The 21,419-nt window shown below is 37.8% G+C and overlaps 1 protein-coding gene across 1 annotated transcript in view; it reads left to right on the top strand.

Annotated features, from left to right (window-relative positions):
- The window catches only part of IFT88 (intraflagellar transport 88), a 62,068-nt gene that overhangs the window by 10,575 nt on the left and 30,074 nt on the right, over positions 1-21,419 (top strand). Inside the window, exons 3-13 of the mRNA XM_061133131.1 lie at positions 2,741-2,803; positions 9,207-9,263; positions 10,353-10,406; positions 11,023-11,086; positions 11,783-11,852; positions 14,480-14,570; positions 15,883-15,987; positions 17,219-17,321; positions 17,701-17,815; positions 19,618-19,849; positions 20,799-20,869. Of these exons, the coding sequence (XP_060989114.1) occupies positions 2,741-2,803; positions 9,207-9,263; positions 10,353-10,406; positions 11,023-11,086; positions 11,783-11,852; positions 14,480-14,570; positions 15,883-15,987; positions 17,219-17,321; positions 17,701-17,815; positions 19,618-19,849; positions 20,799-20,869 (1,025 nt within the window). The remainder of the gene's footprint in view (positions 1-2,740; positions 2,804-9,206; positions 9,264-10,352; positions 10,407-11,022; positions 11,087-11,782; positions 11,853-14,479; positions 14,571-15,882; positions 15,988-17,218; positions 17,322-17,700; positions 17,816-19,617; positions 19,850-20,798; positions 20,870-21,419) is intronic.

The raw sequence follows: 21,419 nt of genomic DNA, 5'->3' as shown, positions 1-21,419 counted from the left end.
CAAAAACTAAGATCATGACATCTGGTCCCATCACTTCATGAGAAATAGATGGGGAAACAGTGGATGCAGTGTCAGACTTTATTTTTTTGGGCTCCAAAATCACTGCAGATGGTGATTGCAGCCATGAAATTAAAAGATGCTTACTCCTTGGAAGGAAATTTATGACCAACCTAGATAGCATATTAAAAAGCAGAACCATTACTTTGCCAACAAAGGTCTGTCTAGTCAAGGCTATGGTTTTTCCAGTGGTCATGTATTGTGAGAGTTGGACTATGAAGAAAGCTGAGCGCCAAAAAATTGATGCTTTTGAACTGTGGTGTTGGAGAAGACTCTTGAGAGTCCCTTGGACTGCAAGGAGATCCAACCAGTCCATCCTAAAGGAGATCAGTCCTGGGTGTTCATTGGAAGGACTGATGCTGAAGCTGAAACTCCAATACTTTGGCCACCTCATGCGAAGAGTTGACTCATTGGAAAAGACCCTGATGTTGGGAGGGATTGGGAGCAGGAGGAGAAGGGGACGACAGAGGATGAGATGGCTGGATGGCATCACCGACTCGATAGACATGAGTTTGAATAAACTCCGGGAGTTTGTGATGGACAGGGAGGCCTGGCATGCTGCGATTCATAGGGTCGCAAAGAGTCAGACATGACTGAGTAACTGAACTGACTGACTGACTGAATGTTTTGTTTGTCTTTCCTTCATGCATATACACAGAATTTTCTTTTAGAATGTTTGGAACTGAACTGACCTTTACTTTTCTGTTTGCTTACCTATTTTCGGCTATGTCATAAACAATATCTCATGATACTAAAAATTTAAATATAGTTTTAACGGCTGCATACTACTGACTATATACAGTTGATTACTTTCTTACTATAGAATAGTTATTTATAGTTTTCTGCCCCATTAATAACAATAACACAGTGAACAATTTTATGCATAAGTAATTTTTTACCTTGTGATCAAACATTTCTTGGGTAGAGTCCCACAAGTGCAATTAGTGGATCATCATGATCATTTTTAATAATATCAGATAAACTTCCTAACTCTTCAGGTCATCACATCGTGGCTTCATTATCTATTAATAACTTGAAGCAAATATTCAGAATATCATATACAAAAGTAAATTATACAGTAAAATAAAAATTTGGTTTGCTCTTGGTTTCCTTTTATTTTAATTAATTGGAATAAGTTAATATATAACTGAATTACTTGAAACAGTTGCTAAGGTGTTCATAGATTGTGCAAATTGTTAATCAAATCATGAACAAAGGAAAAGAAATTACAAAAGTTGTGTTAGTTTGGTATTTGTAATTGGAGAATTTGTTGATAGGTTTTAGTTTATCATTTAGTTAGACTTCTTTGAGTTGATTAATTGAATTTTACTAGTAATATAGGAATATTAGACTTTTTTTTCCTAAAAGATGTCCCAAGGGAGCCCTTAGCTTGACTCAGGAAAGTTGCCTGGTTTCTATGGCTGAGTGAGATTTGTGTACTTACTTCATTTTTTTTTTTTTCTTTTGACGGGACTCAGCCGTACATATACATGTATCCATTCTCCCCCCTCAACCCCTCTCCCATCCAGGCTGCCACATAACATTGAGCAGAGTTCCATGTGCTACACAGTAGGGCCTTGTTGATTATACATTTTAAATAGAGCAGTGTTGTACTTACTTCATTTTATGTAGTTGATATGGAAGGTTATAAAGATTATTTGAAGTAAAACTAAAGAATGCTTGTGCATAATCATGTTTAAAGTACATTGTATTTTGTTCATGTGTAAAGTACATCCTGGTTATAAAACCATGTTGTCTCCAGGGTTTTAAAAAGCTAATTGATACTAACTATTTTTTTTTAGTGTATTGTTTATTTTTTAGTAATCGGCAAATATATTTCTGTGGGAAGTAGACTGAAGTGAGTCAGAGGCGAGTGTGAGAAGTGTGCACTAATGTGTATAGAGGGCTGGACTCAGAGCTTATGGTTGAAGGAACCAGAGGCAAAGGTTGGTTACACTGGCAGTTGGAAAATAGCATTTTGTCTTGGAAACCTGGGGGCCCTGGTAACTTGCCCCTGACTAATGTGACTTTCCTCAGGTTCCTGAGGGAGAATGTGAGCACGGGTCAGGAATCAGCAAAGCACAGTAATGTTTTATGTCAGCTGAGCCTTTGGTTCCAAACATGACAGGTTGGACCCAGTGGAGCCTCGGCTGGCTCCAGTCTGGGTCTCAGACTTTACCTCTCCCTGAGATGAAAAACCATTTTCACTTGGGAGATGAGACAAGAGAGTTTGCCCAATTTCTGGGAGAGGATGCAGCTTTTTCTGTCCTCAGCTTCTCAGGTAAGGTTAGTAGCCATGGCCCAAGATATGGAAGAAGAGAGGAGGGGGAAAGGAGGGGGTGATTCTCTGTTCTTGCTGCTCCAGTCACTTGGAAGAGAGAGACAAGAAAGACTTGATCTTGGGACCAGGCATGCTGACAGTACCCATTGAGCCAGTATCCAGTGACATGTCTTTGCACTTTACTAGATTGTCAGTGCTCCTCTCCCCAAGGGAGAGAGGGCCTTCGGTATTTCTTGTCCTGTGAAGGGCAAGTTGAGGACAGGAGTCCTTGAGCCGTACCTGGATGTCAGCAGATGAAGAAAGATGGATCCTAAAGGATCCTGAACACCAAACAGTAGTAGCTAAACATTTTTTAAAATTTGTCACCTCACATTGAATGTTAAATTTGCCTTTTTGTTTTAGGAATTGGAGAATGACACAGCCTTTCAGCAAGCTGTGAGAACTAGTCATGGCAGAAGACCTCCAGTAAGTGAATTTTTTTTGTTATGGTAAAAAAAAAAACAACAAAGCTTACCCTGTTCATTGTTTTTACACATTGGGAGTACACATTGTACTCATTGTACACGTTGTACACATTGGGAGTGCTAAATTAATTCCCATTGTTGTGAAACAGACCCCTAGAACTTTCCATTTTCCCAAACTGAGGCTCTGTCCTCGCTGAACAACGTCCTCCAGCTGCTGGCCACATTTCTACTCTTTATCTTTATGTTTTTGCCTGTTCTAGGTGCCTCATGTAAGTGGAATTGAACAGTTATTTCACTCAGCATAACGTCTTCAAGGTTCATCCATGGTATAGCAGGTGTCAGGGTTTCCTTCCTTTTTAAGGCTGAATGACATTTCATTGTCTGAATGGACCACATCTTGTTCTGCACACACTTGGGTTGCTTCCACCTTTTGGCTGTTGTGAGCAGCACTGCCATGAACTTGGGGACACAAATATTGTGAGGCCCTGTTTTCAGGGTGTATATCTGGAAGTGGGGTTGCTGGATTGTATGGTAGTTCTGCTGACAGTGCACACAGGCTCCAGTTCCTCTACCCCTCACTAACACTTGTTATTTTCTACTTTTTAATAGTAGCAGTTTTAATGGGTATGAGATGGTTCCCATTGTGGTCTTGATTTGCATTTCTCCAATTATTAGTGATGTTATCTTTTCATATACTTTTTGGCCATTTGTATATGATCTTGAAGAAATGTCTGTTCAAATGTTTTACCCATTTTTAAGCTGGGTTATTTAATGTTTTCTTGTTGAGTTGTAGGAGTTCTTTATTGGATATATGCTTTGCAGATATTTTCTCCATTCTGTAGGTAGCTGTTTTTTATTCTGTTGATTGGATCCTTTAACTCACAAAGGGCTATTTGCTTGATGTGGTCCCATTTGTCTGTTTTTGCTTATGTTGCCTGTGCTTTTTGATGTCATATCCAGGAAATCATTGCTAAGTCCAATGCCATGAAGTTGTCCTCTGTTATTTTCTAGCAGTTTTATAGTCTTTTAGGTTTTAGGTCTTATGTTTGGGCCTTTAATCTACTTTGAGTTCATTTTTGAATGCTCTATAAGACTAAGGGTCCAATTTCATTGTTTTGTGTGAGGATATCCAGTATTCTCAGCGCCGTTTGGGAGAGACTGACCTTCCCCCGTTGTGTGTTCTTGATACCCTTGTTGAAAGCCATTCCTTCCACTGGTTTCTTATGCCAGCACCACATTGTTTCCAGTGCAATAGCGTTGTAATATGTTTTGAAATCAGCAGATAGGAGTCCCCCAACTTAGATCTTTTTCAAAATTTTTTAGCTCTCCAGGGTCTCTTAAGATTCAAATGATTTTAGGTTGGATTTTTCCATTTCTTAAAAAAAAAAGATGACATTGGGATTTTGGTAGAGATTGCATTGAATCTGTGTGTTGCTTTGAGTAATATAGATACCTTTTTTTTAAGTAATTTATTTATATCTGGCTGTGTTGGGTCTTTGTTGCTGCACATGTGCTTTCTCTAGGTGCAGTGTGTGGGCTTCTAATTGTGGTGGCTTCTCTTGTGGATTGTGGGCTCTAGGGCATGCGGGCTTCAGTAGTTGTGGCTCATGGGCTTAGTTGCCCCGGGGCATGTGGGTTCTTCCCTGACCAAGGATCGAACCCGTGTCCCCTGCATTAGTAGGCAGATTCTTTTTTTTTTTAAATCCAGAATATATTTTGAAAACTTTTACACTGATACCAAAGCAAGGCAAAGACACTACAAGAAAATTACAAATATCCTTTATGAATACTGACCTAGAAATCCTGAACAAAATACAAGCAAACCAAAGCAGTGTTTTACAACGGTTATACACTATGACCAAGTGGGATTTATTCCTGGAATTTGAGAACGGGTCAACAGACAAAAATTAATCAGTGTGATATGTCACCTTAATAGAATGAAGGGGTAAAAACCCAAATCATCTCAATTGATGCAATAAAAGAACTTGACAAAATCCCACATCCTTTCACAATAAAAATACATAATGAACTAGAAATAGAAGGAAACTCACTATGATAAAGGCTATATAAGAAAACCCCACTGCTAACAACATATTTGGTGGTAAAAGACCAAAAGCTTTTCCCCTAGAATTAGGAATAATGCCCACTTTTGCCACTTCCAATCAATTATAGGGCGGGTGTATTCTTAACCACTGGACCACCAGGGAAGTTCAGTATAGATACCTTAACAATATTAAGGTTTACAGCCTTGAATACAGGATGCCTTTCCATTTATTTCTTTTTCAGTTTCTTATAGCAATGTTTTATAGTTTACAGTATATTCAGTAAGTTAATTTTAAAGTAATATAGATCAAAGAGCTTTTATGCTCTTGAGAATATAATATTATTATTTATGTAAGACACTGCAATATGTTTACCCAAAACATTATTTTTAAAAATTTGTCTTTATAATTTTTAATGTTATGTAAATATTGATCTTTGAAAACACTGGGGCTAAAGTTGCAAATTACACCTCCCTTGGATTAATGACTGTCTGGTAATCCTCCACCAGTGCGTACATGGCTAGAGTGATTGTTTTCAGTGTTATTAGGAAAGTTTTTATATGTCACACAGAGAATAGACTTCTGCCTTTCATTGTGCATAAATTCTACTGAGCATCTTTTGTAGTTGAAAATAAACAATGTTGGCACCAGGTAAAGCGAGAAGTACAGAAAGTTCTATGCCTAATGTTCTGCCCACCCATGGCTCCAGAGCAGTGGTTCTCAGTGCCCACTTGCCCCCCTGCCCTGGCACATGTTTGCCCTGGAGATATTTTTAGTTCTCATAACTTGGACCAGTGCCAGCATCTCGGAGGCAGCAGGCCACCCCACAGTAAGTTACCTAAAAGAGGCCGGCAGTGCCAGGTCAACAGGCTCTTAGGGAGTGAATCCCCTGCTATAGATGGCGTGTCCTCCCGCCTGCCCTCCCTCCCTCTGTCAGAGCCTCTTTCCTCCCACCACACTTAACTGTTCAGCAATAATGAAAGGTCCACATTAAACCACTTCCGGTGGGAAGGACCTTGCCCATCACATTTGTGGGGTTCCCTCCTCGAAGTTAGCACAGCCGTCCACAGGACTGTCCTCACTTATAATTCTAGCTGCAGCCACCTTCAGCATCTGTAAGTTTCTGAAAAGACTCAAAGAACTCACTGAAAGCTATTATACTTAATGGTTTATTTCAGGAGAAGGATACAGATTAAATCTGCTGAGAGAAGAGAGACCTGGGGCAGAGTCTGGGAGGTCAGACGTGGGGGGGTCTGGTTGTCCTTTCCCTGTGGAGCCCTGGGTGGCTTTAACCCACCCTGGGCCCTCTGTGTGGTACTTGTAGAGCCGGCAAGGAGGCCCTCCCATGGCTGATGTCCAAGGTGTTTATGGGGCTCCATCACACACTGTCCTTGTGGCTGCCCATTGGTCTCTAGCCCCTCATGGAGCTTCAAGGTAATATATCTGGGAGTTAGACTGTCTGGTGGCCAAAGCCCACCAGGGAAACAGGGATGTATCAGGCAGGACATTACAGGGACATACAGATCACCTCCCGGTAGTGAAGGGCAAAGCCAGTACTCTCTTTGGGTGAAGTCAGCTCTTGACTACACATTCCATAAGCTGTATTTTGATTTTAAGGTTACCTTCATTATGGAAAGGAAAACTATAGATTAAGTTCTTGCACTTGGCTAATGACAAGACTGTAACCTTTTTGAAGAGGTAAACTGTCTTATTTATTGATCTTTTCTTTGTTTGCAGTGGGTACTCCACAGATCTTTATATCACAACTTAGTGAATAAGTGAAAGTCTTCAGTTTAGTGATTTGGTATATCAACAAGTGATAATGTCTCCAAGCTGGCCCTTCATTGATGTTTAGAAATTAACTTCAGAGTCATGTTATAGACAGGAAACAAGGCTGGGAGGAGAGGTCTCACAGTTACCTGTAACCAGGACAGAAAGGAGGTCTGCACCCCTTTGAATGATATTGTCATCACACCCTACTTACTGTATTAAATGGGAAAAAACTGTGCAACTTTTATAGGAGAGGCCCTGGGCTCATTTAAGAGGGATAAAATTCCAGCTAGCTCCAGAGAAGAGTAAAGTGGACACAGAAATGACAGGGCATATTATAATTTGTGTTTTAAAAAGAGTATAAATTGCTCTGGGACCACAAAGATAAGTTCTTTATCCCTAGTTGGGACAGTCAGGAGATAAATGTACAGTTGAATATTTAAGGATGTGTGCAGTTAAGATCAGCCTTGAGGTATGTTGAGGAAAGGCACTGTGGGTGAGGGTGCAGGGTAAGTAAGGAGCGAGGTGACACAGGATCCAGTCTTTCTAAGAGATCAATCCAGTGCCAAGAGTAAAAATCAGAAGAACAGATCTAGTCATTAGTGAGTGATTAAAAAGAAAAATAGTCTCTTTCCTTCAGTTTGTTCTCACAGAAAATTTTTGCTGGGAACTATATCCTTCCTTTTCATGTTTTTCCAAGACCTGTTATCTGTCAGTTTGGTCAAGTTTGTTAATGATTTTGTTCAAATGTTCAGTATTTTTATTGATTTTTTTTGGGGGGGGGACGCAGGAATTGCAGTTCTATTATTATCAATGAGAAAAATAGATTGTACACTATGACTGTGAATTTATTTGTTTAGGTTTTTGTTTTATGTATTTGTAGTAAAAACATTTAGAATTGTTATATTTTTATGTTGAGTCTTTTATTGTTATGAAATGTCCTTCTAGCTCTAGTAGTGCTGTGTGTCTGTTTTGTCAGGTGTTAGTACATTGCCGTAGAACCCAGGTTCTCTTTTGTCTAGTGCTTGCATTGTATGTCTTCCCCATTTTTTCGCTTCCAGCTTTCTCATATCTGTGTATTTGAGATATATTTCTTAGAGAAATATGTTTTATTAGCAATATGAATAGAATTCTGTTTTTGTTTAAATATTGTCAGATAATCTTATTCTTTTAGTGAAGTATTTCATCTGCTTACATTTAATGAAATTGGTTTCATTTGTTGTCTTAGTATTTGCTTTTTGTTTTTTCCTTTTTCCTTTGTTTTATTTCTCTCCTTTCTTACCTTTTTTTGTTTGATTTTTATTACATTTCTCCCTCTGTTCTCTTGGGAGTTTACATTCCTTGACCATTCTTTTAGTGTTTTAGTAAAGATTACAATACTCATCTTTTAACTTATCAGTCTAGTATAATTTACTATTTTACTACTTTCTGGACAATGCCAAATTTTTACATTATTTTCAGTTATCTATTTTCCGTAGTTTTCAGTTCTGTACTGAAATTGTCAATCTTATCTTTTGATTCACTGAACATGTTGAGCATGCTGGTCAGAGCCTGTGTTTGATGTTTCTTTCCATCATATGATTCTCCTTCTGCATGTCTTTCCATTTTGTTTCTCTTGGATTTTGATTAGGGACCCTTGCTCCTATGTGTTTGGTTGTTTTAGATTGGATGCCAGACATTGTAAGTGAAACATTTTAGAGATAATTTAAGGCATGTGTCTGTGCTGTCTAGAATGATAACCACTAGCCATGTTGTAGCTATTTACATCTAAATCATTAAAAAGTAAGTAAAAATTTTAAATCCAGATGCTACTGCCTGAGCTACATTTCAAATGCTCAACAGCCACGTGACTGCCTTATCAGGGCAGGTATCTTTTACTGGAGAGAATTTACTTTTGTGTATGGCTGCAGAGATGCTTGGAACACTGAATCACCTCAACCCAGTTGAATGTGAAACGTTTCTAAATTGGGCTCAGGTCTTACACAGGCTGATTGACCTTCCAGTCTGAGTGAAGCCTTGTGAGATCACAGTCTGAAGTTTGGAGGAGTCCCAGGGCTACCCCCTCAGCAGACCCCCTCTAGGGTTTGTCTGTTCAGCCCAGTGCGTCTATGAAAAGCTCCATGATCAACTATGGCTACAATTTTGTGATCAACATGCTTTGTATCTTTATTTCAGAGATGAGAACATTTATGTTCAGAGAGGTAAAGTAAACGCAGTAAGTAGAGGGAGAGCTGAGTCTCAAACCCAGGGTCCCTGACTCCAGATTCAGCGTCTGTTGTTAGACCCAGTGTCTGGTGGTGATAATCATGCAGAATTAATAGTAGGTGTGTCCATTGGAGACTCCTGTATCCCACTGACCCACAGGTCACTCTAAAGTTCTTTTCTCCTTTCAGATGAGTTCCAGAATAGACCTCCTTCTCAGTACTTAAAATACTCCAGCACCTTAATATTTAGAATAATTTAAAAGAAATTATTCTAAATGTTATATAAATATTTCCCTATTGATAAGTTTGTATTTTCCATTTATTTTCCAGTTTTCTATTATATAACTTAATCTGAATTCTATTAACTATTTTTTTTTTCCTCCCCAAGATAACTGCTAAAATACCAAGCACAGCAGTTTCTAGACCCGTAGCTACTGGATATGGGGTATGTTTTCTTAAGCTGAAGATATGAAGATACTTTTCTCATATATAAGTTCACTTTAGGCAGTTTTAAATAAGTCTGTCTACCTTTCAGCTCGTGATCCAGATGTATTTTCCATTTTGAATAGTGAGGAATATTATTAATTGTTGATAAATAACTTTGAATATTCTAGTCATTTTGGTTGTAAATAAAATGTTTTACTATCTTTTCCTGTCTGTAAACATTGTGTTTGTTGATTTTCATTTTCTGTATCATATAACCAAGTGTCATGTGTATTACATTCGTATATTTTGTGTGAAGTTAGTGTTATATAAATGTAATGTTTATAATTTCTAAAAATTTACTAAGTAATACATGAGAAAATAAAATTGAAGAAAAATTTAAGAGGCATATATAATTGGATCTTGCTTTTATTTGAGATCTTTGGAGGAAAGATGCTATATAAAAATCCATAAAATCTTTTAAATCTTGCCCAAATTATAAACAATTTGGATATTTTCATTTATGCTAAACAATAGAGAAATGGGAGAAAAATGAAGGAATAGGTGAAATAGCATTTCCTAGTCTTTCTGATAATATTTCATAGGGGTCGTAAAGATGGCTTCAGAACCTAGAGGTCCTGGGCACTGGCCTTCCAGTTATCCCCTTCCTACAGACTGAGAGAGTGGCCTTAACGTTGTATCGTATGAAACATCCGTTTATTAATCAGAGCAGGTATCACTCACGAGTTTGGTTTTGGTGATGTTTTAGAACAGGAGTCAGCGAGCCTTTCTATGAAGAGCCAGACGGTTTAGGCTCTGGGGGACCCAGCTGTGCATCTGTGGAGAGGCAGCCACAGACAGTATGCAGACGAAGGGAGTGGCTCTGTCCCATACAAGGGCCGAGGGATGTAGTTTGCTGATGCCTGTTTTAGAGTTTTATTGTTTGATCCTATATCCTCGGGAGATAAATGAAAAAAAATTAGGTTTACTTGCCAGTAGAATGAAGGGAAAAAAAGTTATAAAGAAACTCTTATACCTTGGTTTATAAAATTAAGTGTAGAAGTATTTTGGAATCATTAAAATGATTAAAACTTAGTTTTTTGTTCACTAGTCCAAGACCTCCCTGGCGTCGTCAATGGGAAGACCGATGACAGGGGCTATTCAGGTATCCCCATATGTGGGTTTGCATCTTGGGCCTTTCTTGTGACTTAGAATATTATTACCAAAGTGTTTTTTAAAGATGTTACTTACATAGTGACCCTGATTCTTTTAAACTGTGAGCTGAAATTTGAACTGCTTGAAATCTTTGGCGGCAGTCTCTGGGTTTATCACTATTTACTCAGGTCTCAGGTGAAATCCCACAGAGGAATGGACATAGGCCTTCTAGTTTGTCTATAGGATGGACTCTGGGACCCGTTTCTCCTGTGCTGTCATTTCCAATGGTTTCTATGGTTTCTCTCATAGGCCTACAGGAGACCAGCCCAAAGTAGGGAGTAGCCAGCCACTAAGCTATATAAGGTACTACTGAAAAACCATGAGAGTGTTTTTCTTTTCAAACTAGGAGTAAGTCCAGTTTGATTAAAGAATTGAAATTTTATAGGACAATGCACAAGTTCAGACAGGTTGACACATGAGGAGGCAGAAGTGAGGAACAGTAGGGAGGGATTATAAACCTCTGTCCAAGACTGGGGCTTTATTAAGATGTGTGTCATGTGCAGAACTGTAAATAAGAGGTAGATCATACATAAGAACACTTTTTAAATGATTCTTGTTTTCCTAAGGATGGAGTTACTAGACCCATGACAGCAGTGAGAGCCGCTGGCTTTACCAAGGGAGCTTTGAGAGGTTTGTTACATTATTTCAGCTATTAATTTTTTTTCAAATCTTTTAATTTTTAAAATGTTTTTGTATGTATAAATATATTACCATTTTAAATAAAACTTAACATGTCATTGATTATTTTAGGGTTAGGGTCAGGAAAGGAAAAGGGTGGTGGGAGTGTTCTGTGTCCCAGTTGAGGTATAGTCACACTGCATGTCATGTTAGATCACGCCGTGCTGCACACTAAAAATTTGTCTGTGAGTTAGAGCTAAAGAATCAAAGGTGAAAATAGTATTTAAATGGATGATAAGTTAAATAATAATTTTAAAATAAAACTACTGTGACAAAATTAATGTTTATAATACCAATAATGAAAATTAAAAAGCCAATACCAGGTTGTTAATCCCATGATTGACAGTTTAGAAGTCATAACAAGGATAGATGACTGTGGGGAGAAATAAGTACTAAGAGTATTTATTTTTGTTTTTATATGGTAATGCAGTTTTATTTACATGGTTTTATGATGACTGAAGTGACTTAGCAGCAGCATGAGTGGTAAAAATCTTACCAGTTTCTTGATATAAAGAATACTCATGTAAGCATAAAAAAGGTCCATTCCATTTAATAAATAGGTGAATTAGATAGTGTGTGCAGGGTTTCACAGTTCCTCCAATTGTGTGGATGCACATTGAACGTGATCTCTTGACTGTTGTGTCCCAGGTTCTGCGTTTGACCCCCTTGGACAGTCACGGGGCCCCGCACCACCCCTGGAGGCCAGGAGTGAAGACAGGTATGCGGGTCCTGTGCTGCTTTGCTGTGGTGGTTGCATGTCTTCAGTTTTTACTTCTCGAATACATAATCCTTACGTATTTTGAAAGTTTGTGTCAGCAGAATAGTAATCAAAGCATTGTCCTAGCATCTAGGAAGAGACTCATGTCTAAGAAAGGCAGCCCCATGTATCTGTGCAGTTTTACTGGAGCACATTGAAGGCGTGTCTCATTTTTATGGGTGCCAGTATTGATTCTCCTGAAGGCCAAGTGTGGTTGTGTGTGTGATAGATATTCTTATTTTAAAAGCATACTTCAAGGAAAAAAATTAAGAAAATGTTTGTTATATTGAGAAATTTAATTTTTTATAGTATTAGTTTCATGCTGGTACAGAGTAGCTAAAAGTACAGCGTAAAATCAGCTGTGTAGCATGTACTGATACCTGAGCACTGTGAATCTATACATTTTACAAATAACATCAGCCAGCGCTCACAGTGTGCTCACCACGTGCCCAGTGCTATGCACATGTGTCTCTAGAAGACCAAGCCCTGTGTCCTCTGTTCAGTGAGAGTGGAGCGTGGAGAGCGAGCTGGGTCCTACAAGGACGTGTGGGACTGAGATTGGAACCCAGGCTGTCTGCTTCCAAGGCTCATGTCTTTAAATTGGAATCCTTAAACCCAGTATTTGGGGTGTTATATAAATTAATTTCCCTTTTTGACTAATAAGGAACTTCTATAGAAATTCATTTTACTTTGTATGCTAGTTAGTGACAGCAAGTTTGCTAATAAATATTAGTTTATTTAAATATGTCATTTAGGAGCTTTTCAGCTGCTGACAGCAGAAAGCATCAGGAAAAACACAAGATTGTTGATTATCTCCCATAACATGAAGTCTGGAGGATGGTTAGCTGCTCTGTAACCTCACGCTGGTCCAGCTTCTCTCTGATTCTCTTGGCTTTTCTCAAGGACTGCCTGTCCTCATGATTCCAAGAGGGTCATGGGAGTCTGGAACCTTCGTGTAGTCATTAACACCTAGACTCAGAAGATGCCCAGTCTCAGGTCCCCTTTGAGAAGCAAAGGCCTTTCTGGGAGATGTCTGCCCTGGGAAGACGTGTCTTTGTTTCTCATTGGCCAGAATCTCAGCACAGGTGTCTGATGGAACCAGATGTTTGACTGGAGAGGGAGACTCTTCTGTAGCCTGGCTTCCGAGCACACGGTGGTAGGCGGGTGCAGGTACCTGTGGAGGGTATCCAGCAGGGTCTGCACACAGGATTCATTCTCCTGGCATCTGGTGGGGATGGGTCAGTTACTGCCACTGTCCTCATGGAGTTCTCTTACAGGTTTTAAATTTTTATATTGACATTTTAGGCTTAAAAGTAACACTCTTTAAGTACTGTTTAAAGACATTTATTAAAGTGTTTCAGACAACTTGAAAATAGAGTTCTGTACTTGGATTCTGAACTTTCTAACCTTTACAAAACCACCGTCTATTGTGTTCATTTACTCAGAATTTTGGAGATCTCTATAATAAAATTTGTTGCCTTAATCCCAGGTTTTACTGAAGAATTTGATTTTATAGACCTAATTTGTTCCTGTGTTCTTTTTAAAAGTCCGTTTGTAGAGAATTAGGAGAATTGATGTTTATTCTGACGTATTTGTAGTAGAAGTTTGTTTAGGCAGTGATGTACATACAGAATGTTGTGGTACCTTGTTGGAAGAAAGTGATAATGAAACAACATTGATGCTGGTTTGAAATGTGATTGGTTTGGAGATACTTCGTGTGCTACTGATGGAGTCAAGATTTTTTAAAATTCTTTACCTTGTTAGAAGTCTCTGTGGGGAGTTCCCTATTGTGGTCCAGTGATTAGGACTCCGGGCTTTTACTAACGTGGTCTGGATTCCGTCCTTGGTTATCCCAAAAGCAGTGCTCCTCGGCCAAAAAATAAAAAAAACTCTGGTATCTATTTGGTAGTAAATCATAATAATTTTTCTCTTTTTTATGGGGGCTTCAGTTATTCCACCATTGATAAAGTTTTCATTTGCCATAGGATCCACTTCCCTTCAGGAATGGTATTAACAATATGATAGCATGGACCCTAGAGTTACCTTATTTGTGTTCAAACCTTGGCTCTGTAACTTACCAGATGTATGATCTCAGGCATAATACTTAGCTTTCTTTCTTTCTTTTTTGGGCCTCTCCACACCACTTATGGGATCTCAGTTCCCCAACCAGAGACTGAACCTGAGCCTCCTGCAGTGGAAGCATGCAGAGTCCTAACTACTGGACTGCCAGTACTTAACTTTGTAAACCTCAGTTTCCCTGTCAGTGAAATTAAATAATGATAGTACTTGTATCAAATATTTTTATGAAGATTAAGTGACATAATTAGGGTAAAGCATTTAGCTCAAAATTAAATTACACTTATGCTGAAAAAAACATTAACTATATTTACTATTATTATGAATATATACTGTAGTTATTAAAAACAGTGGTATATTTATTGTTCATTGCCATTTATGTATTTGTCTTGTCTGTGACCTACTTTTAAAGTTAATGAGCACATGATGGACTATGTTAAAAGTAAGTTAAATTTCATACATTTTATTAGTGGTTGAATGATTCAGAATATACTTGGTTTTTTCTTTAACAGTCCAGAAGAAAAGATCAGACAATTAGAGAAGAAAGTAAATGAGTTGGTAGAAGAAAGCTGTATTGCTAACAGTTGTGGAGACTTAAAATTGGTAAGTCCATAAACTGATTAAGATTCAAGATCATGAAGTGTGTGAGTATGTATCTGCTTTTGTATATGCACCCATACATGCACACATCTAGATAAATATTTTCATTTTGCTGTGGACTGGCCTTGGAGTTTTCACTGAAATAATTATTTTGAGAGCCTACAGTTTTAACTCTGCTTCATGAACTCTGATGTCAAAACAGTTGGCTGATTTTGTAATTTTTCTCTTTGGTCATTTAAGGAGGGGAGAGAATTCTGATCTATAAGTTGACTAAGTTTTGCAGCCTGGTGGATTACTGGATTGATGCACAGCCTGCTGCAGGCAGAGCTACTGTGATCCACAAAAACAGTACTAAGGGCTTTTTTTCTTATTTAAGCCTCACTGCCCTAAAATATTTTGTCCTAAGTAAAACTGCAAACTCATGATTTGCTTTCTGGGACTCCAACTCTGTGGCTTTTTTTTTTTTTCTCTTAGGTGCTTTGTTCACATTACTTTGATCATCACACCACATAAATACAGTTTCTGTGACTTAATTATCAGATTAAGGCATTAATGGGACTGGTCAGTCTCTCCGTGAAAATCAGTTAAAGGTTCTTAATGTTCTGAGTAAAATCTTAGTGAAACTGAGGATCTGTTGTCCTATTGGGTAGCAGTTATCCATGGCTTATCTGTACTTTGAGCATCCCAGAAACCAAACAAACTCACCTAAATTCCTGTCTCATGAGATTGAATTAAAACACCAAAGATTCAGGAGCTGAAAGGAATAAAGAAGTAGAGGGGCATGCAGTGAAAGTTTTAGTCGCTCAGTCATGTTGGATTCTTTGTGACCCCATGGACTGTAGCCTGCCAGGCTCCTCTATCCATGGAATTCTCCAGGCAAGAATACTGAAGTGGGTTGCCATTTCCTCCTCCAGGGGATCTTCCCGACCCAGGGATTGAACTTAGATCTCCTACATTGTAGGCAGATTCTTTATTGGCCGGGCCACCAGGGAAGCCCTAATGGTGGTAGGTCAGACATGTAAGTAGGCATGGTCAGACCTAAAGTTGGTAGGAGGAGAGGTGATGAGAAACTCAGTGTGGGCAGGTATGCTCCAGGTATTAGCCCCCACCCTGTGCTTCCCCTTCTTTTCCAGAGAAGACACATGGACTTTCCATGAGGGATGAGAGCTCACGGTTAAACAAACAGGAGGGGAGTTTATGGTAGGGGCGCTCAGAGCACTCAGGAAGTAGGGGTAATGCATCTGCAGGTGCCTCTGATGCACCAAGAGCTATGTGAGTTTGCAAAGGAGTTGACACCCTGTACACTTGGTTTCAGGCCTTGGAAAAGGCAAAAGATGCAGGCAGAAAGGAGAGAGTCCTGGTGAGGCAACGAGAACAAGTTACAAGGCCAGAGAACATCAACTTGGATTTAACTTACTCAGTAAGTACAAAGTGCCTGTTGAATACAGTTATCTTGGTGAGAATTTATAGATTCCAGAAGTCTTTTTTCTTTGTTGTTTTCTCTTGTTCCTTAAGTCTTACTGGACTTAAGGTGCCCAGAATTCGGTTAATAATGCTCTTCAGTTAATGGGACCACTCTCATCTTTGGTCTGTACAGTGATCTTCTTTAGTTAGTCATTTTAAATAATGCAGTAAATACTAGTAAACCTTCCAGCTAAGGACTCCTGAAAATTACTAATATTTGGACTCTATTCATTGTGGTTACTTTGACAAGATTCCTTTTGTTTTGTTTTGAGGTATAATTGTGATTCAATGCTCTGTTAATTTCAGCTATTCAATCTGATATTTGTATATATTGTGAAATGATCACCACAAAAAGTCTAGTGAACATCTGTCAACAACATAGTTAGATAATGAGGTTTGAATGTGGACTTTTTGGTCTGTGATTTTAGAGAGCTTCAAACTAGATTAATAAGACAGTGTTTTGTGAGGATAGTAGGGAAAAAAAAAACAGCTAGTTTCTAGCAAAATTTATTCAATTCTGAAAAGACACTTCTTTCTATATATACTGATGTTTAAAAGGGTGTATTTTCAGTAGGAGAAATCTTCATATGCTAAACAAGTGGAAAAAAGGACATTGAAACTTGGAGGAAGAAGAATTTAGACATTTACTATTTATAGTTAATATTTTTAGATTCCATAGAATCTTTAGATATGGGAATAATTTACAATGATCATCTTTTTCCTTTCGGAACATACTTTACTGTAGCTCAATTATTTAAATTATAAATTTGCATATAGAGCAGCAATACTCTACAAATTAAGGTTTAAGATATTTCCACATGATGTTTATGTTTTCAAAGAGAATTTGTTCCACTATCTTCCTTACTCTTTTTATTACCAGCAATACTAACAATACACATATATTCTTTGTGGGTCTTCCTGAGATTAAAGGATAGCAAAGCCATTGACCAGAAAGAATACATGGAAAATTAGGTGGAATTTAGAGGATAGCTCCACCTGTCCTAATGTTTTGGTTCATGATGGAATGCAAGATACTCTCTGTGGACTTCATTTCTTAATGGTTTGGGAGTCTTCATAGAGGCAACTAACATTTTTATAGTATTTTATAGTATTTTAATCTCTAGAAAGATAGGCAAAAGGGACCTAAGATGATCATTATATATTTCTTTGCAATATTTTTTCCTTAGGTGCTTTTCAACTTGGCCAGTCAGTATTCAGCTAATGAGATGTATGCTGAAGCACTAAACACGTATCAAGTTATAGTGAAAAATAAGATGTTTAGCAATGCAGGTAGGTGTGTGTAGTTAGTTTTTCTGATAAGTATAGTTCTTTTGTAGTGTTAGTTTACAGTTTCCTCAGTTATTCTTATGAAATTATCTAAGCAAGTTAAATTTGTGATAGTGTCCTGCTTAAAGGATATGAAAATTCACACAAATACAAATGAAAAAATATAGTTTGTATAAGATATATTGCCTAATAGTAAATGAAGACTATGTTCTGTATCACAAGTAGAATTAGCCATAGTAACCCCATGGAACATGTTGCCTTGTAGAATTTATCCACAAGAGATTGTTGTTTATATTTAGCATTTATACTGTATACTTTTTGGTCTCATAGAAAAAGTGAAAGAAATAGGATATTACATATTCATTAATTTTTTTAAAATTAGGACGGTTGAAAGTGAATATGGGAAATATTTATTTAAAGCAAAGAAATTATTCCAAAGCCATTAAATTCTACCGAATGGCCTTAGATCAAATTCCAAGTGTCCATAAAGAAATGAGGTAAGTTTGTAAAATTTGTCATTCTTCAGAAACAAAGTCACTCTTCTGACATGTTGCCAGTGGACTGAGTGCTGTGTGGTATGGGTACATGAGAGGGGTTAGATTTTTCTTATAGGTGTAGTGTTTAGGTCTGACCCTTGCATGCATTTGTATGATGGAAGCTAAAGGTTAAAGGCATAATACGTGATCAGTTGGAATAAAACAGAGCTAATGGGCCTGTATAGGAAATAACCCTCCAGCCATTAGCACTGTAATACAACTTACTGCCCACACCAAATCAGACAGCAGTTGTTTAGAACATAGCAGACTCCAGAGTGCGAGACAGGATACTTAATTCCTTACATTCTTACCGGAGCTCGAGAAGGAAATAGTGGAGGAAGGGTTACTGTTGACTCTTAGAAGAGGTGGACAGGGGAGGTGCTGGGGTATTTCCTATTATAATATTTTAAGAGCAGAAACAGTAAGTTATCTTAGTCTGGTATAACTAGGGGAACTTAGGTTTCTAGGATATTTACTGTTCATAATTTCTCCTGGGCATGGTGCAATTCCCTTGAGAAAGTTAATTTATTTGTAAATGCCACTTTTCGCGGACATTTGTTTTCGAATTATGCAACATATCTCACTATCATCAGCAGTTATCTAACTTATAGAACATAGTGCCCTTGAGGTACTTTTAACCCAGGTGAGACCAAGAATTTAAACATTTTAGAAAAAGATAGTATTATATAGTAAATAGTAAGTGCTTAACAATCCACAGTCAAGAGGTAGTATGATAATTAAGTTGCAGGAATAATTACTGAGAATAGGAATTCTCAGGAAAGGTCAGAAAAGGCTTAGTGAAGGAGGTACACTTGAGTTGGTTACTGAAGTGAACACAGAGATGACATTCCAGACAAAAGGACACTGAGAAAAGGCTGAGAAACACCATGGTCTGATGGTCAGAGAATTATGAATAAAGAGATTTAGTTGAAATGGGATTATATTACGTAGTGGTTGGAAATAAGGTAGAATAGCTGTCATCAAATATAGACAATGATCAGTGCTGAGGAAGATGCAGAGAAATGAGAGTCCTTATGCACTGAGGATATAAAATAGCACAGACACTTTGGAAAATAATAAGGTTGTTTTTTAAAAAAATTAAATGCAAATTTACTATACGGCCAATTCCACTGTTAGGTATATAACCAAGAGAAGTGAAAACATATATCGTCACAAAGGATTGTACATGAGTGTTTGTAGCAGCATTATTCATAATATCCAAAAAGTAGAAGCAGTCCAAGTATCTATCATGTAATCAATGGATGGAAGGTGGTATAGCTGCACTGTAGGATACTATTCAGCAATGAAAAAGGAGTGACATTCTCTTACATGCTGTTATATGGAGGAAGCTCAAAAATTATGCTAATTGAATGAAGGCACAGAATATCACATGTTGTGTAACTCCATTCATATGCAATGTCTAGAAAGGCAAGTCCAGTCCAGAGAGCAGAAAGGAAATTAGCGTTTGCCTGGGGCTAGAGGCTAGACTGAGGAGTGATTGCAGGTGGGCACAGGTGTTCTTTCTAGGGAGATGGAAATGACTTAGAGTGTGATTGTGGTTTCACAACTGTGTTAGTACAGCAATAGTCATTGAATCACATACTTAAAGCAAGTGAATTTTATAATGTGTAAAATAAACCTCAGTAAATCTTTAACAAAACAAAAAGTAACATGGCAAAGAAAAGGAGGAAATTATTTGTGGAATAACTTGATTGCCAGCTGGGGAGTTCAAACTTTTAAAGGGAGTCCATGTGTTTTTTCAGGATTAAAATTATGCAGAACATTGGAGTCACATTTATTAAAACTGGCCAGTATTCGGATGCCATCTCTTCTTTTGAGCACATCATGAGTATGGCTCCAAATCTGAAGGCAGGCTTCAATCTGATTCTTAGTTACTTTGCCATTGGAGATCGAGAAAAAATGAAGAAGTCATTCCAAAAACTGATTGCTGTTCCACTAGAAATTGACGAAGATGATAAATACATTTCGCCAAGCGTGAGTATGAAGAAGACTCTTATGTAGCCAGTTCCTAATTAGCTGTGCTTCTCTGTCTCCAGAAGTGATGAAGTTGGGGTGAATGACTTCAGGTTTCTGCCAGTCCTATATTAATATGTTTTATCATTTTCATTTGTTATTTAGATTAGGTTGACAACAGAACTATTGAAATAGGGCTGGAGATTATGATTTAAACAGACTGCACAATTTTACTCAAAAAACAAAAGGGAGAATCTTATGAAAAATTATCATTCCTTAATGTTATCTTATGTGAAGTTAAATCATGTGAAATTGTCCATGTTGATAGATCGTGATGGTATAGTAATGTCGATTTCATAAAAGGAACCTTCTAGATTTTCTTGATGGATTACAAGGGAATGGCAGTGTGGTGGTCGGCCCCACTGCTCAGTATTTATTCTCCTTGTCCTTTGTTTTTAAAATAGCACTAATTACAACAGCCTGCTGTATAGGGTTGTGAGGATCCAATGAGGGAATGCATGTGAAATGCTTAATCCTGGAACATAGTAAGTGCTGGGTAGATGTTACTTATCATACATAACTTTCATATTGAGAAAAAATAATGTATGTTGTGAAAGAAAGCCGTGTCTTCAGTAGAAAGTAGAGGTCAATGTAGGGTCATACTAAATCACTGATGTCATTAAGGCAATTACATGTGACTTAGGCTTCCACCCATTTGTACTGACAACCATGGCTTCCGTATTCTTGGTCCTATGCTTTCCAGCCTGACCTTGTGTCAGCTGCTAGAATCTGCATTAGTTCAGTGAAGAGTGTGACAGGTCATCAGAAGGAAGAAAGTTCTGCTTTACATGAGAAAAACAGTTCAGAAAGACTCACTCGCTCTCTACTGTGTACAGTGTGGCCTAGTGCTGAGGCTGATTAGCCACCCAGTTCTCAGTGTTTACTTCTGATTCCCTCACTTTCCCCCCAGGATGACCCACATACTAATTTAGTGATTGAAGCTATAAAAAATGATCATCTGAGACAAATGGAACGTGAAAGGTAATATTTTGGGCACTTAATGATTAAATATGGTCTTCTCTAAGAGACTTGAATGTGCATTCTGATTATTCCTTTCAAAACTTGTTGTGTTCAGTATATTTCTAGAATAGTGCTGTTTCACCATTTCTGTCTTTACTGAATTCTGTTTTCTCCTTCAAAATAATCTCAGTCCTCATGTTAATCGCAGTTATTTTTACTCAGTTTCTCTGTTTCTCTGTAGTTTGCTTTCCCTCTGCATCTGGTGCAGTATTAGGACTTTGTTCATATTACCTTTGTTTAAATATATCTCTGTATTTTTATCCTGCCCAATTAAATTACAGCTCCCAGAGACAAAATTCTTTCTCTTTATATCTTTTCTTCCTTTCTCCAGTATGGTACCTAGTCTCTGTCAAGTATGGCTTGAACATTCTAATATTGAGTATGCATCAGGCATCTTAGGAGTTATATCACATGAGAGAAGGCTCAGTTTTTTTAAATTGTGATACAATACACATAACGTAAAATTTATCTCAACCATGGTAGATAATTCTTCATTTCAAAGATAATGTTA

The sequence above is a fragment of the Dama dama genome, chromosome 30, assembly GCF_033118175.1.
Source record: "Dama dama isolate Ldn47 chromosome 30, ASM3311817v1, whole genome shotgun sequence".
NCBI classification, from domain to species: domain Eukaryota; kingdom Metazoa; phylum Chordata; class Mammalia; order Artiodactyla; family Cervidae; genus Dama; species Dama dama.
Note: the sequence above shows the minus strand (reverse complement) of the source record. Positions and strands in the feature narration are given on the sequence as shown.